At 46.6% G+C, this 16,498-nt stretch overlaps 1 protein-coding gene across 4 annotated transcripts in view; it reads right to left on the bottom strand.

Moving 5' to 3' along the window:
* Positions 1-433: 433 nt before the first annotated feature.
* Positions 434-16,498, bottom strand: part of LOC106572427 (CREB-regulated transcription coactivator 3) — a 115,833-nt gene continuing 99,768 nt past the window's right edge. For 2 of the 4 annotated variants that reach the window (XM_045689421.1, XM_045689422.1), the window contains 5 exons: positions 12,669-12,934; positions 7,011-7,205; positions 4,389-4,472; positions 3,624-3,840; positions 434-1,254 (listed from right to left, as the gene is read on the bottom strand). In XM_045689421.1, the coding sequence (XP_045545377.1) occupies positions 1,043-1,254; positions 3,624-3,840; positions 4,389-4,472; positions 7,011-7,205; positions 12,669-12,934 (974 nt within the window). In that variant the 3' untranslated portion in view covers positions 434-1,042. Of the gene's footprint in view, positions 1,255-3,623; positions 3,841-4,322; positions 4,473-7,010; positions 7,206-12,668; positions 12,935-16,498 lie in introns of all 4 variants that reach the window. The other 2 variants (XM_045689419.1, XM_045689420.1) reach the window with 1 other exon arrangement.

Genomic DNA, 16,498 nt, shown 5'->3' with positions numbered 1-16,498 from the left:
TGTACCTGTTTCCTCCAGCATCTTCACAAGGTCCTTTGCTGCTGTTCTGGGATTGATTTGCACTTTTCGCACCAAAGTACGTTCATCTCTAGGAGACAGAACGTGTCTCCTTCCTGAGCGGTATGACGGCGGCGTGGTCCCATGGTGTTTATACTTGCGTACTATTGTTTGTACAGATGAACGTGGTACATTCAGGCATTTAAAAATTGCTCCAAAGATGAACCAGACTTGTGGAGGTCTTTTCTGAGGTCTTGGCTGATTTATTTTGATTTTCCCATGATGTCAAGCAAAGAGGCACTGAGTTTGAAGGTAGGCCTTGAAATACATCCACAGGTACACCACCAATTGATTCAAATGATCTCATTTAGCCTATCAGAAGCTTCTAAAGCCATGACATCATTTTCTGGAATTTTACAAGCTGTTTAAAGGCACAGTCAACTTAGTGTATGTAAACTTCTGACCCACTGGAATTGTGATACAGTGAATTATAAGTGAAATAATCTGTCTGTAAACAATTGTTGGAAAAATTACTTGTGTCATGCACAAAGTCGATGTCCTTACCGACTTGCCAAAACTATAGTTTGTTAACAAGAGATTTGTGGAGTGGTTGAAAAATGAGTTTTAATGACTCCAACCTAAGTGTATGTAAACTTCCAACTTCAACTGTATATAGGTGGAGGAACACTATAGGAACGTTATAGTAACGTTATAGTAATGCTCAGTGCTGATGTAATGTTGGTAAAAAAAAAAAAGAATATCAATCAATGGTACATCAGTCCATCCGTTCCAAATGACTATGCACAACGTAGGTATGAGCGTGTGTGTGGCATTTACATGTGAAGCCCATGTAAACAGTGATTGTACACAAGTCTATTCCTCTGAAATAGTGTGTTTGTGTAAATGCCTTAAAAAACAGCATACGCATGCTGCTGGATATGCATGCCATGAGTGTGTGAGGGAGGTGGGGATCATTCAAGTTTAACCAGGTTTAACCCACGCTACCTGGCCAATACAGTCTGCGTGTGTATGTGTGCGTGCCCGATTACAGTCTGTCGCTGCGGAAACTGTCCTCCACCGAGGGGTCAGAGAGCACCATGTCGGGGTCACTGAGCATGTTCAGACCGTCCAGGCTCAAGGGCTCGATGCGCAGCTCATGCTCCAGTGGGAAGCTCACCTCCGAGTCGAAACAGTCAGCCATGTTGCCGGCCGACATGGCACTGCTGATGTCCTTGGAATGATTGGGGTTGGAGTCATCTATGTTGGGATGTAGAAAGAGATGGAGGGGAGACAGGGAGAAAAAGGGAGAAAGTTCAGGAGAGAGGGGATAAAGAGAGGAAGTTAGTGACTCAAGTTATTGAAACTTCCACTCCTCACAGCCACACACACACTCCCTGGTCTACCAGTCGGTATGACGCTGGGCACCCCTCCACCTACCGTACCAGTCGGTATGACGCTGGGCACCCCTCCACCTACCGTATCAGTCGGTATGACGCTGGGCACCCCTCCACCTACCGTATCAGTCGGTATGACGCTGGGCACCCCTCCACCTACCGTATCAGTCGGTATGACGCTGGGCACCCCTCCACCTACCGTACCAGTCGGTATGACGCTGGGCACCCCTCCACCTACCGTACCAGTCGGTATGACGCTGGGCACCCCTCCACCTACCGTACCAGTCGGTATGATGCTGGGCACCCCTCCACCTACCGTACCAGTCGGTATGATGCTGGGCACCCCTCCACCTACCGTACCAGTCGGTATGATGCTGGGCACCCCTCCACCTACCGTACCAGTCGGTATGACGCTGGGCACCCCTCCACCTACCGTACCAGTCGGTATGATGCTGGGCACCCTTCCACCTACCGTACCAGTCGGTATGATGCTGGGCACCCCTCCACCTACCGTATCAGTCGGTATGATGCTGGGCACCCCTCCACCTACCGTACCAGTCGGTATGATGCTGGGCACCCTTCCACCTACCGTATCAGTCGGTATGATGCTGGGCACCCCTCCACCTACCGTACCAGTCGGTATGATGCTGGGCACCCCTCCACCTACCGTACCAGTCGGTATGATGCTGGGCACCCCTCCACCTACCGTACCAGTCTGTATGATATTGGGCACCCCTCCACCTACCGTATCAGTCTGTATGATGCTGGGCACCCCTCCACCTACCAGTCTGTATGATATTAGGCACCCCTCCACCTACCGTACCAGTCGGTATGATATTGGGCACCCCTCCACCTACCGTACCAGTCGGTATGATATTAGGCACCCCTCCACCTACCGTACCAGTCGGTATGATATTGGGCACCCCTCCACCTACCAGTCGGTATGACATTGGGCACCCCTCCACCTACCGTACCAGTCGGTATGACATTGGGCACCCCTCCACCTACCAGTCAGTATGACATTGGGCACCCCTCCACCTACCAGTCGGTATGATATTGGGCACCCCTCCACCTACCAGTCAGTATGACATTGGGCACACCTCCACCTACCAGTCAGTATGACATTGGGCACCCCTCCACCTACCAGTCAGTATGATATTGGGCACCCCTCCACCTACCAGTCAGTATGACATTGGGCACCCCTCCACCTACCAGTCAGTATGACATTGGGCACCCCTCCACCTACCAGTCAGTATGATATTGGGCACCCCTCCACCTACCAGTCAGTATGACATTAGGCACCCCTCCACCTACCAGTCAGTATGATATTGGGCACCCCTCCACCTACCAGTCAGTATGACATTGGGCACCCCTCCACCTACCAGTCAGTATGATATTGGGCACCCCTCCACCTACCAGTCAGTATGACATTGGGCACCCCTCCACCTACCAGTCAGTATGATATTGGGCACCCCTCCACCTACCAGTCGGTATGATATTAGGCACCCCTCCACCTACCAGTCAGTATGACATTGGGCACACCTCCACCTACCAGTCAGTATGATATTGGGCACCCCTCCACCTACCAGTCAGTATGATATTGGGCACCCCTCCACCTACCAGTCAGTATGACATTGGGCACCCCTCCACCTACCAGTCAGTATGATATTGGGCACCCCTCCGCCTACCAGTCAGTATGATATTGGGCACCCCTCCACCTACCAGTCAGTATGACATTGGGCACACCTCCACCTACCAGTCAGTATGATATTGGGCACCCCTCCACCTACCAGTCAGTATGATATTGGGCACCCCTCCACCTACCAGTCAGTATGACATTGGGCACCCCTCCACCTACCAGTCAGTATGACATTGGGCACCCCTCCACCTACCAGTCAGTATGACATTGGGCACCCCTCCACCTACCAGTCAGTATGATATTGGGCACCCCTCCACCTACCAGTCAGTATGACATTGGGCACCCCTCCACCTACCAGTCAGTATGATATTGGGCACCCCTCCGCCTACCAGTCAGTATGATATTGGGCACCCCTCCGCCTACCAGTCAGTATGACATTGGGCACCCCTCCACCTACCAGTCAGTATGATATTGGGCACCCCTCCACCTACCAGTCAGTATGATATTGGGCACCCCTCCACCTACCAGTCAGTATGACATTGGGCACCCCTCCACCTACCAGTCAGTATGACATTGGGCACCCCTCCACCTACCAGTCAGTATAATATTGGGCACCCCTCCACTGCAGTTGTAGTTGTTGTTGGGTCTCATCTGCTGCAGCTGGTCCTGCAAGTTGCCATGGCTCCCACCCAGGCCCATGAGGGCGGCCTGCGAGCAGTATAGGGGCGAGGAAGAGGGCGAGGATGGGTCGAAACACGAACCCCCTGCAATTTGGCTCATGGCACTCTCCAACATGCTGAACTGGTCCAACTGAAGAGGAGGCAGGAAGAGATAGAGGAGGGAGGGGAGGGGAGAGAGAGAAAAGAGATGGTGGTGATGGGGGGGGGGGGGGGCAAAGGTCAAACACAACCATTCCAAATGACCAACCAATGACCAAACCAAGCATACTCTTGTGCGGACTTGGTTCCCTACTCCACAGCACATGATATTTCATAGAACTACAAATATCTGGTCGCCACAATTACACCCCTAAAACTTCTACCCATCAATTAAGACATTTTAAAGAGATTGTTTGAGAACTATCATTTAGTATTTTGCGCATTAGTCCACTGTTAATACAGTGCCAAAATGTTGTGCTTGTCAGCAGTCAAGTTTTCAAGAAGCAGCACTTTCTGAACAGTGCAAAAACAGTGCTGATGCAATTTGTGCAATTTTCGAGTAAACTATCCCTTTAATTCACTTTGGCAGGCCTAAACCCATCACTGAACTAAAAAAAAAAATCAGATACTAACTGTGAATGAAGGAATGAAGTCCTTTCCGGAGGATCCTTCTCTAGAGCCTTCTCCCTGGTGGTTTACCTGGTAGGACAGTGCCTTGGCCTGGCGACTGGAGAACTGTGGGTCCATGAACGGGTCATTGAAGAACGCCGCCATGTTGTTATGCTGTGGGAAGAAGAGGGAGAGATTGAGAGAGAAATGTGGAGACAGATGAAGACAGATGGAGAGATGGATTAGGAGGAGACAGATGGAGAGATGGATTAGGAGGAGACAGATGGAGAGGTGGATTAGGAGGAGACAGATGGAGAGATGGATTAGGAGGAGACAGATGGAGAGGTGGATTAGGTGGAGACAGATGAAGAGGTGGAGTAGGAGGAGACAGATGAAGAGGTGGATTAGGAGAAGACAGATGAAGAGGTGGAGTAGGAGGAGACAGATGAAGAGGTGGAGTAGGAGGAGACAGATGAAGAGGTGGATTAGGTGGAGACAGATGAAGAGGTGGAGTAGGAGGAGACAGATGAAGAGGTGGATTAGGAGAAGACAGATGAAGAGGTGGAGTAGGAGGAGACAGATGAAGAGGTGGATTAGGAGGAGACAGATGAAGAGATAGAAGAGATGAATTAGGAGACGACAGATGAAGAGGTGGAGTAGGAGGAGACAGATGGAGAGATGGATTAGGAGGAGACAGATGGAGAGATGGATTAGGAGGAGACAGATGGAGAGATGGATTAGGAGGAGACAGATGGAGAGATGGATTAGGAGGAGACAGATGGAGAGATGGATTAGGAGGAGACAGATGGAGAGGTGGATTAGGTGGAGACAGATGAAGAGGTGGAGTAGGAGGAGACAGATGAAGAGGTGGATTAGGAGAAGACAGATGAAGAGGTGGAGTAGGAGGAGACAGATGAAGAGGTGGAGTAGGAGGAGACAGATGAAGAGGTGGATTAGGTGGAGACAGATGAAGAGGTGGAGTAGGAGGAGACAGATGAAGAGGTGGATTAGGAGAAGACAGATGAAGAGGTGGAGTAGGAGGAGACAGATGAAGAGGTGGAGTAGGAGGAGACAGATGAAGAGGTGGATTAGGAGGAGACAGATGAAGAGATAGAAGAGATGAATTAGGAGACGACAGATGAAGAGGTGGAGTAGGAGGAGACAGATGGAGAGATGGATTAGGAGGAGACAGATGGAGAGATGGAGTAGGAGGAGACAGATGGAGAGATGGATTAGGAGGAGACAGATGGAGAGATGGATTAGGAGGAGACAGATGGAGAGATGGATTAGGAGGAGACAGATGGAGAGATGGATTAGGAGGAGACAGATGGAGAGATGGATTAGGAGGAGACAGATGGAGAGATGGATTAGGAGGAGACAGATGGAGAGATGGATTAGGAGGAGACAGATGGAGAGATGGATTAGGAGGAGACAGATGGAGAGATGGATTAGGAGGAGACAGATGGAGAGGTGGATTAGGAGGAGACAGATGAAGAGGTGGATTAGGAGAAGACAGATGAAGAGGTGGAGTAGGAGGAGACAGATGGAGAGATGGATTAGGAGGAGACAGATGGAGAGATGGATTAGGAGGAGACAGATGGAGAGGTGGATTAGGAGGAGACAGATGAAGAGGTGGATTAGGAGGAGACAGATGAAGAGGTGGAGTAGGAGGAGACAGATGAAGAGGTGGAGTAGGAGGAGACAGATGAAGAGGTGGAGTAGGAGGAGACAGATGAAGAGGTGGAGTAGGAGGAGACAGATGAAGAGTGGATAGAAGCAGATGAAAGTTAGGAGGAGACAGATGAAGAGGTGGAGTAGGAGGAGACAGATGAAGAGGTGGATTAGGAGGAGACAGATGAAGAGATAGAAGAGATGAATTAGGAGACGACAGATGAAGAGATAGAAGAGATGAATTAGGAGGAGACAGATGAAGAGATAGAAGAGATGAATTAGGAGGAGACAGATGAAGAGATAGAAGAGATGAATTAGGAGGAGACAGATGAAGAGATAGAAGAGATGAATTAGGAGACGACAGATGAAGAGATAGAAGAGATGAATTAGGAGACGACAGAGTGGACAGTGCTCTGAGAGTTTAGTTACCAGGTTTAATGCAGTGATTTACCAAGTTAGTTACATTTAACTGCCGACAAATCGCTCTAATAGAGCACCGCTACCATGTAGTGCATTTCTTTTGAACCCTACCCATAAGGCTCTGGTTAGAAGTAGTGCACTGTGTAGGGAATAGGATTCCATTTGTGATGCAACCAAGGATGTTTTTAGTTCTTTAGAATTTGGGTCTGCTTCCTTCCTTCCACGAATTTGGTGTTTATCAACCACAGACTACAGAGTTAGACAAATAACATTTGGGTTCCAGGAAATGGTTGAGTCTAGTGGCTGTGTGTGTGTGTGTGTGTGTGTGTGTGTGTGTGTGGAGTGGTACTGAAGCAGAAAAATATCCCTGTCTCCTTATCAGAGCACGCCAACAGTCTCTGACATTAGACACTAGGCCAGCAACAGAAGTGTATGAGACATACAACATTGGGGCATAGACTCAGAGATACTATCTGCATATACAAGTGTTTCCCTAAATGGATACGCCGTTCAAAGGGATGATTTTTCAACTAATCTAGGCTGTAGTACACTTCTCTAAACAGATTTTGGATATGCATTTGGCTTAAGAACACAGACATATCCAAACACACAAACACTTACACCAGAGTTGAAGTCCAGAGAGATGTTCTGTAGAGGGGACACTGGCTGCTGCTGCTGTTGATGATGATGATGACGTTGTTGCTGGCGTTGTTGTTGTTGTCCCATTGAATGCTGGGACTGTTGGTGTAGCTGTTGGTAGAGTGGGTAGGGAGGGGGAGGTTCCATTGGCAAGCTGCTGGTGTCCAAGGCAACCCCCTGAAAAAAAGACGAAAGGAAAGAGGGAGGATTAGAGGGAGGACGGGTGGGTAGGAGGGAGGGTTAGAGGGAGAGAGGGTGGGAGGGAGGGTTAGAGGGAGAGAGGGAGGGAGGGTTAGAGTGAGAGGGGGTCATGTCAGATTTAAGAAAAGGAGAACGGAGGGATGCAATTAGAGTAATCAAAAGATGCACTAGTATTTGGCTGCGTATCAGGTTAGCCTTAAACCACTGAGGACTTTCCCCAAAAATACACTGTACATGAAGCTGCCAGGTTTCCCTCCCAACAAGGGCTTTCTAACCTCAAGGGTCTTTCCTGGTTACAGAAAGAAAGGGCTCGACATTCTCACTGGCCCATGGAGGATTTGGACACCATGTGGGCTAGTCAATTATCCACGCCAATGGTCCACTTGGGTGACTGAAAGCATCATGATAAAGGTCATCTGCAGTCTATAAAATGTACTAATAAATAAAACACTTCTTAAATGTAAATAAATCCATCTAAATTTAAACTTAAATCTATTTGTTTTTTATTAAAAAAATAAAAAAAATAAACCTGATTCCCAAAGCTGTTAGTTTGCTAGTTCGTGTATCTTATCGAATGCTGTTATGCACACAGTTGGAGCTTAATATCACCTACTTGTTGGCCAGCAAGAAATCCGTTTAGCACGCTACTCTCAAACTCTGACAGCTGGTTGCTGTCAGCGAGCAGCTACAATATGAAAGACCGAAGAACGACAAGTATAGTGGTAGGAAAGGCGTTTTAAGTTAATTAATATAAGTTAATTACATTACTATAAGTTACTATACGTTAACTATTCCTTTAATTTGTTTAATATCCACTGGGAAATGCTTAGGCAAACAATGAGTATGCTAATCAGGTTTTAAGAATATAATTTATTCACATTTTATTGTGTTACGAAGTGGGATTAAAAAAGATTTGTCATTTTTTGTCAACAACTTACACAACATACTGTAATGTCAAAGTGGAAGAAAAATTCTAACATTTAAGATGAACAAAAATGTAATAAATAAAATAGATGTTGCATAAGTATTCAGCTGTGAGTCTTCTTGGGTAAGTCTCTAAGAGTTTTGCACATCTGGATTGTACAATATTTGCGTACTATTTTCTAAATTCTTCAAGCTCTGTCAAGATGTTGGGGGTCATGGCTAGACAGCAATTTTCAAGTCTTGCCATAGTATTTCAAGCAGATTTCAAATCAAAACTAACTAGGCTACTTAGGAACATTCACTGTGTTCTTGGTAGGCAACTCCAGTGTAGATTTGGCTTTGTGTTGTAGGTTATTGTCCTGTTGAATGGTGAATTCCTCTCCCAGTGTCTGGTGTAAAGCAGACTGAAGCAGGTTTTGCTCTAGGATAGGATATGGCTAGGATTTTTGCCTAGCCATATCCCGTTTCCTTTTATCCTGAAAAACTCCATAGCATTTGCCGATGTCAAACATACCCATACCATGATGCAGCAATCACCATGCTTGAAAATAAGGAGGCAATTACTCAGTGATGTGTTGGATTTGCACCAAACATAAGGCTTTGCATTTAATCCAAAAAGTGTATTTCTTTGACAATATATTTTTGCAGTTTTATTTTAGTGCCTTTAGTGCATATCTTGTATATGAGTTTTTTCTTTTCACTGTCATTGAGGTTATTATTATGGAGTCACTACGATATTGTTGAGCCATCCTTAGTTCTCTCCCATCACAGCCATTGAACTCTGCAGCTGTTTTAAATCACCAACGGCCTCATGGTGACATCCCTGAGCAGTTTCACTCCTGTCCTGCGGCTCAGTTCAGAAGAATGACTGTATCTTTGATGTGTCTTGGTGGTTTAATAAATAATCCACAGCATAATTATTAACTTGACCATGCTTAAAGAGATATTCAATGTCTGATTTGTTATTGTTACCCATCTACCAATCACACTGCCCTTTATTATGAGTCTTTCGAAAAGCTCCCTGGTCTTTGTACTTGAATCTGTGCTTGAAATTCAACACTTGACTGAGGGACCTTACAGATGTTGTATGAATGAGGGAGAGAGGACGGGTTAGTCATTTAAAAACCATGTCAATCCCCATTATTTCAGTGAGTCCATGTAACTTTTTATTTGTGATTTGATTCGTTACTAAACGAAGGGGCTGAATACATATGCAACAACTATATTTGTTATAGAATTGATTACTTATTAATAAAAACATAAGATAATTTTGAGTGTATTGTTGACAAAAAAAGTACAATTTTAATCCCACTTTTAACACAAAACATGAAGAAATCCGAGGTGTCTGAATACCTTTGCAAGGCACTGCAAGTTAAGCACATTAATATACAAGTTAATTAGTATAAAATCATCCAAGAAGGCAAGAATGAGCATGCTAACATTAATTTTCTATAAAGTTTAGTAAGAAGCCTTGGTTTAATATTTGTGATGAGGAGTTCAGTCGTCACGTACTGATAGAATGAAAATGGACAAATGTAGCTTGCGGATTTAAAATCAGATTAAGATCAATTGTATTCAAGGTCGAACCGAAATTAGACTTCAGCTTTAACCCAACCCCTCCGAAAGACCCGCATACAGTTGAAGTTGGAAGTTTATATACACTTAGGTTGGAGTCATTAAAACTCGTTTTTCAACCACTCCACAAATCTCTTGTTAACAAACTATAGTTTTGGCAAGTCGGTTAGGACATCTACTTTGTGCATGACACAAGCCATTTTTCCAACAATTGTTTACAGACAGATTATTTCACTTATAATTCACTGTATCACAATTCCAGTGGGTCAGAAGTTTACATACACTGAGTTGACTGTGCCTTTAAACAGCTTGTAAAATTCCAGAAAATTATGTCATGGCATTAGAAGCTTCTGATAGGCTAAATGAGATCATTTGAATCAATTGGTGGTGTACCTGTGGATGTATTTCAAGGCCTACCTTCAAACTCAGTGCCTCTTTGCTTGACATCATGGGAAAATCAAATGAAATCAGCAAAGACCTCAGAAAAAAATTGTAGACCTCCACAAGTCTGGTTCATCCTTGGGAGCAATTTCCAAACGCCTGAAGGTATCACGTTCATCTGTACAAACAATAGTACGCAAGTATGAACACCATGGGACCACGCAGCCGTCATACTGCTCAGGAAGGAGACACGTTCTGTCTCCTAGAGATGAACGTACTTTGGTGCGAAAAGTGCAAATCAATCACAGAACAGCAGCAAAGGACCTTGTGAAGATGCTGGAGGAAACAGGTACAAAGGTATCTATATCCACAGTAAAACAAGTCCTATATCAATATAACTTGAAAGGCCGTTCAGCAAGGAAGAAGCCACTGCTCCAAAACCGCCATAAAAAAGCCAGACGGTTTGCAACTGCACATGGGGACAAAGATCCTACATTGTGGAGAAATGTCCTCTGGTCTGATGAAACAAAAATAGAACTGTTTGGCCATAATGACCATCGTAGTGTTTGGAGGAAAAAGGGGGACGCTTGCAAGCCGAAGAACACCATCCCAACCGTGAAGCACGGGGGTGGCAGCATCATGTTGTTGGGGTGCTTTGCTGAAGGAGGGACAGGTGCACTTCACAAACTAGATGGCATCATGAGGATGAAAATGATGTGGATATATTGAAGCAACATCTCAAGACATCAGTCAGGAAGTTAAAGCTTGGTGGCAAATGGGTCTTCCAAATGGACAATGACCCCAAGCATACTTCCAAAGTTGTGGCAAAATGGCTTAAGGACAACAAAGTCAAGGTATTGGAGGGGCCATCACAAAGCCTTGACCTCAATCCTATAGAAAATGTGTGGGCAGAACTGAAAAGGCATGTGCGAGCAAGGCCTACAAACCTGACTCAGTTACACCAGCTCTGTCAGGAGGAAAATTCACCCAACTTATTGTGGGAAGCTTGTGGAAGGCTACCCGAAACGTTTGACCCAAGTTAAACAATTTAAAGGCAATGCTACCAAATACTAATTGAGCATATGTAAACTTCTGACCCACTGGGAATGTGATGAAAGAAATAAAAGCTGAAATAAATCATTTTCTCTATTATTATTCTGACATTTCACATTCTTAAAATAAATTGGTGATCCTAACTGACCTAAGACAGGGAATTTTTACTAGGATTAAATGTCAGGAATTGTGAAAAACTGAGTTTAAATGCATTTGGCGTATGTAAACTTCTGACTTCAACTGTATACAGGTTGGAGTGATTTGAGCAGAGGGCTGCCACACTGGGCACCCGTGAAGCAGTTGTTTTCGGGGGTTAAGTGCCTTGCTTAATGGCACAGCGGCAGGATTTGATACCAGCAACCCTCCAGTTGCCAGCTCACTTCCTGACAGATTATTTCTGTCAGACCCGGGATTTGAACTGGCAACCATCCGGTTGCTGGCTTGCCTGTCTAACCGGGGACAGCGAGGTGTGTGTATAGCTAAGTAAGTAGTGAGGTGTGTGTGTGTCTGTGTATTGTGAAGGTAAGTATGACTAAACTCAGAAAAAAATGTAAACGTCCCTTTTTCAGGACCCTGTCTTTCAAAGATAATTTGTAAAAATCCAAATAACTTTACAGATCTTCATTGCAAAGGGTTTAAATACTGTTCCCATGCTTGTTCAATGAACCATAAACAATGAATGAACATGCACCTGTGGAACGGTCGTTAAGACACTAACAGCTTACAGACAGTAGGCAATTAAGGTCACAGTAATGAAAACTTAGGACACTAAAGAGGCCTTTCTACTGACTCTAAAAAACACCAAAAGAAAGATGCCCAGGGTCCCTGCTTATCTGCGTGAACGTGCCTTAGGCATGCTGCAAGGAGGCATGAGGACTGCAGATGTGGCCAGGGCAATAAATTACAATGTCCATACTGCGAGACGCCTAAGACAGCGCTACAGGGAGACAGGCTGGACAGCTGATCGTCCTCGCAGTGGCAGACCACCTGTAACAACACCTGCACAGGATCGGTACATCTGAACATCACACCTGCGGGACAGGTACAGGATGGCAACAACTGCCCGAGTTACACCAGGAACACACAATCCCTCCATCAGTGCTCACTGTCTGCAATAGGCTGAGAGAGGCTGGACTTAAAGCTTATAGGCCTATTGTAAGGCAGGTCCTCACCAGACATCACCGGCAACAACGTCGCCTATGGGCACAAACCCACCGTCGCTGGACCTGCTGCAGTACCTGATGCACTGCAGTACTTAATGCAGCTAGCTGGTGGCCACACCAGATACTGACTAACTTTTGATTTTGACCCCCCCTTTGTTCAGGGACACATTATTCCATTTCTGTTAGCACATGTCTGTGGAACTTGTTCAGTTTATGTCTCAGTTGTTGAATCTTGTTATGTTCATACAAATATTTACACATGTTAAGTTTGCTGAAAATAAACGCAGTTGACAGTGAGAGGACGTTTCTTTTTTTCCCCCCCTGAGTTTATGTGTGTGTGTACCTGTGTGATGGGGGACAGTGAGGGCGACATTGTGGGAGACAGCTGCTTAGAAAGCCCCCGCCGTTGCTCGGTGCCGGGTGACAGAGTGAGGGGGCTGATGGGAGCCGGGCGGCGGCGAGGCGAGCTGCTCATGGCTCCCTGCGGAGGGTTGGAGAGGGACGTCAGACGGAGGGACGAGTGGATGGAGGGATTGCTGAGGGACGAGTGCAGCTGGGAGTTTTGGAGAGAGTTCTGGATGGAAGGATTGCTCAGAGAGGACGAGAGACCTGGAAGAAAGAAGGGAGGGACAGAAGGCTTTTGAGTCACACATTCAGACCACAGACTATTATTAACAGTTTGGAGGATTTAATTCCCCAAGAGTGTGGGACATTTCCTAATGTCCCTCCTCTGCACCAGGTCATGTATCAGTAGTATGCAGCATTGTTATCAGGTGTGCCTACACACACACAGTAGTCATTTAGCAAAGAGACTTACAGGAGCAATTAGGGTTAAGTGTCTTGCTCAAGGGCACAGACAGATTTTTCACCTAGTTTCACCTAGCAACTTTCGGTTACTAGCCCAATGCTCTTAACCGCTAGGGTACCTTACACACACACACACACGTTGTATTAAATACAAAGATCTCCACACACTGATTCATCAGAGGAAGAATTGATTCTAAAAAAATGTACTTATTTTTGTGATTGCTTCCATTTCTGAATGGTTTGCATTAGCACTATGTGCAAATGCATTTCATCATGCCAATAAACTCATTATGTTTATTAAAGTGGCAATCTGCGATTACTACATCAAGGTTTGGACTTTTAATAATATATAGCCATTGATTCTTGAAGAATATACTGCAAATTATAAATGCCTCATGAGCTGTCTAACCCCATCAAAACCCCAAATATAAGCTTATTTTACAACATTGTTTGTAAACAAATTAACTGAAAACAAGCACTGTATAGCATCATTTTGAGATCATGGATGTTCAGTCCTTGCATCCATAGCGCTCTCTGAATTTGAGTGGTTACACTCATCCAGCCCCAACACTAGCTGTTTAAACAAAAAAAGTGTCAGGGTGACGCTTTGTTATCGTTTGAACTGCAGATTGCCTGATTAAATAAAGGTAAGCATCATTGGTTTGAAATGAACTGCAAGGAGCAGAGAACAGTGCTGCTTGGGTAAAAGGAGATGCAAGAGAATGTGAACGTTATATATGCATTCGGTTTTCCAATCCCCACCCAGATACACACACAGGACCCCATTTGTTAATATCCCAACAATCAGAGAGGGAGAGAGAGAGAGAGGGTCAGAGAGAGAGAGAGAGAGAGACAGTCAGAGAGAGAGAGAGAGAGAGAGAGAGAGAGACAGGGTCCGAGAGAGAGAGAGAGAGAGAGAGAGGGTCCAGAGAGAGAGAGAGAGAGGGTCCGAGAGAGAGAGAGAGAGGGTCCGAGAGAGAGAGAGAGAGAGGGTCCGAGAGAGAGAGGGAGAGAGAGAGAGAGAGAGAGAGAGAGAGAGGGCCCGAGAGAGAGAGAGAGAGGGTCCGAGAGAGAGAGAGAGGGTTCGAGAGAGAGAGAGGGTACGAGAGAGAGAGAGGGTTCCGAGAGAGAGAGGGTCCGAGAGAGAGAGGGTTTGAGAGAGAGAGGGTCCTGAGAGAGAGAGAGAGTTTGAGAGAGAGAGAGAGAGAGGGTCCGAGAGAGAGAGGGTCAGAGAGAGAGCTGGTCGGAGAGAGAGAGAGAGAGAGAGAGAGAGAGAGAGAGAGAGAGAGAAGTCATGCAGAAGAACAGCTCCTGACTTGTTATAACTTTTTGGTTGTTAAGAGCGAGATTGACACGACTAAATTAGCAAAAATGTATAGGTAATCAAATTGTACAACTGAAGATTAACACAGGAGGAAAATATTAACAGAGAGTGAGTTAAAAGACCAATCTTCATCGTGGTAGCTATCCAAATTCAAATCTATCAGTTAGCTTACCGTCTAGCTCTAACTGTTTACTGGTGGTAACCATAGCAACATGGCCGCTGAGGCAGCGCTAGCAGCGACAGCAACGGCAGCGACTGAGAGACTCAAGAGAATCAATTTTAAACACAGAATTCTGAGGGAGAACCCAGAAACTTTGTTTGCCGATTGCTCACAAAACGGGACTGTTACAAACCTGTTATTTTACACAGACCACACTACTGCCTGGCATACAGCTGTAACCAGGCAATTCAGCTATACCACAAAGAAAGGCATCTGCAAGGGAAGACAAATCCACATTTTTGAGGACAGCGATAAGGACCAGGAAAACAGGTTTCTGACTGTAAACATGTATCAGAACGGCACTATCATGGTCCAGGGCAGTGAGGCTGCACTCAACTCCTTTGTGCAGGACTTCCCCACCCTAAGGAAGATAGCACAAAGCAAAAAAAGAAAAGGACAGCACCCAACCTCTCCCCTCACCTCAGGCACCCCAACAGCAGGGCTATCTTCCCCCCTGCCTGCCTACAACCACCATAGCCAAGACCACACTACCATCAGCCTGTTGAGAGACAGGCTGGCTGTGTTAGAGGTATGGGTTACTGAGCTGAAGGAGCAGCCCCCCAGCTACACCACCACCAGCCCAGACACAGAGCTTCTACAGGACTAGATCAACCAGTGCAGGACCCAGCTGAAGAACTCTGTCCAGGAGCTGAGAGAGAGCCTTACCACAGCTCTTGAGGAAGTAAAGGCCACCATGAGGAGAGAGCTAGTGCAGGTAAAGGAGGAGATGGCAAAGGAGTTGTCTGTCATCAAGAGGGTGCTACAGCACAGAGAGCAGACTGTAGAGACTCCTAGAGAGAAGCTGCAGCCCCTCACCACCCCTAACAACCCCACTGACCTACCTTTACCCACAATCCCCCCCATACTGACAACACTTTACCCACACCCCCAGTCAACAAGGAGGCTCACATGGAGACATCTACTACAGAGAGAAGCTCTCTGGTCCCCACATACCCCTCCATGTACACAGGCCCTGTGTACTCCAGCCCCAGACCGTAAACACACTAATCTGGTAAAACCCACTGAGGTGGCCATCCTCATTGACTCAAATGGGAAATTCATCCAAGAAGATAAACTCTTCCCCCAACACAAGGTGTGCAAAATATGCTGCCCAAAAACACAGGATGCACTCCACATCCTGTCCCAGCCTGACTTTGGCACACCAGGCCACATCATTTTTCACACTGGCACCAACAACCTGCGAGAGGCGCAAGAGAGAGTAGGCAGCCTGGTCAACAGAGTAGCAGAGAGGGCCTCTGAGTGGTTCCCCAACTCCCACATCACCATCTCCACTCTGCTGCCCCGCAAAGACTTTCATCCCCGTACCATTCAGAAAGTCAACGCTGACATCACCAGAGGGTGTGGCCTACTCCCGAACGTGCACGTTGCTCACCACCCAACAATCACCCCAGAGCATCTGCATGACCACTCCCACCTGAGGAAGCAGACAGTAGGGATGTTTGCCAAGTCTCTAAAGGACGTGGCACTTGGTAGACAAACACCCCATGCCGCACTGGACAGAGGAGCACCCAGAGACCCCTACCAGACCACTGCACCACCAAGGAGCCCCAGGCCCCCTCAACGCCCCACCAGACCCAGCGCACCCCACAGGCCCCACCCACCACCAGAGCATCACCACTTCCATCGGCTTAGCCAGACCGGACCGGGCCCAGCCTACTACCCCACACCAGACCACCACCTTCACCAGACCAGAGAGGAAGCCCCACGACCCAGAACTGGCCCTCCCCCACTCCACAGGGCCCAACAGCAGGACCAGCGCAGCTACGCAGAGGTCGTCAGAGGACAGGAGAACCCTGTAGGA

This window comes from Salmo salar, chromosome ssa11 (genome assembly GCF_905237065.1).
Source record: "Salmo salar chromosome ssa11, Ssal_v3.1, whole genome shotgun sequence".
NCBI lineage: Eukaryota > Metazoa > Chordata > Actinopteri > Salmoniformes > Salmonidae > Salmo > Salmo salar.
Note: the sequence above shows the minus strand (reverse complement) of the source record. Positions and strands in the feature narration are given on the sequence as shown.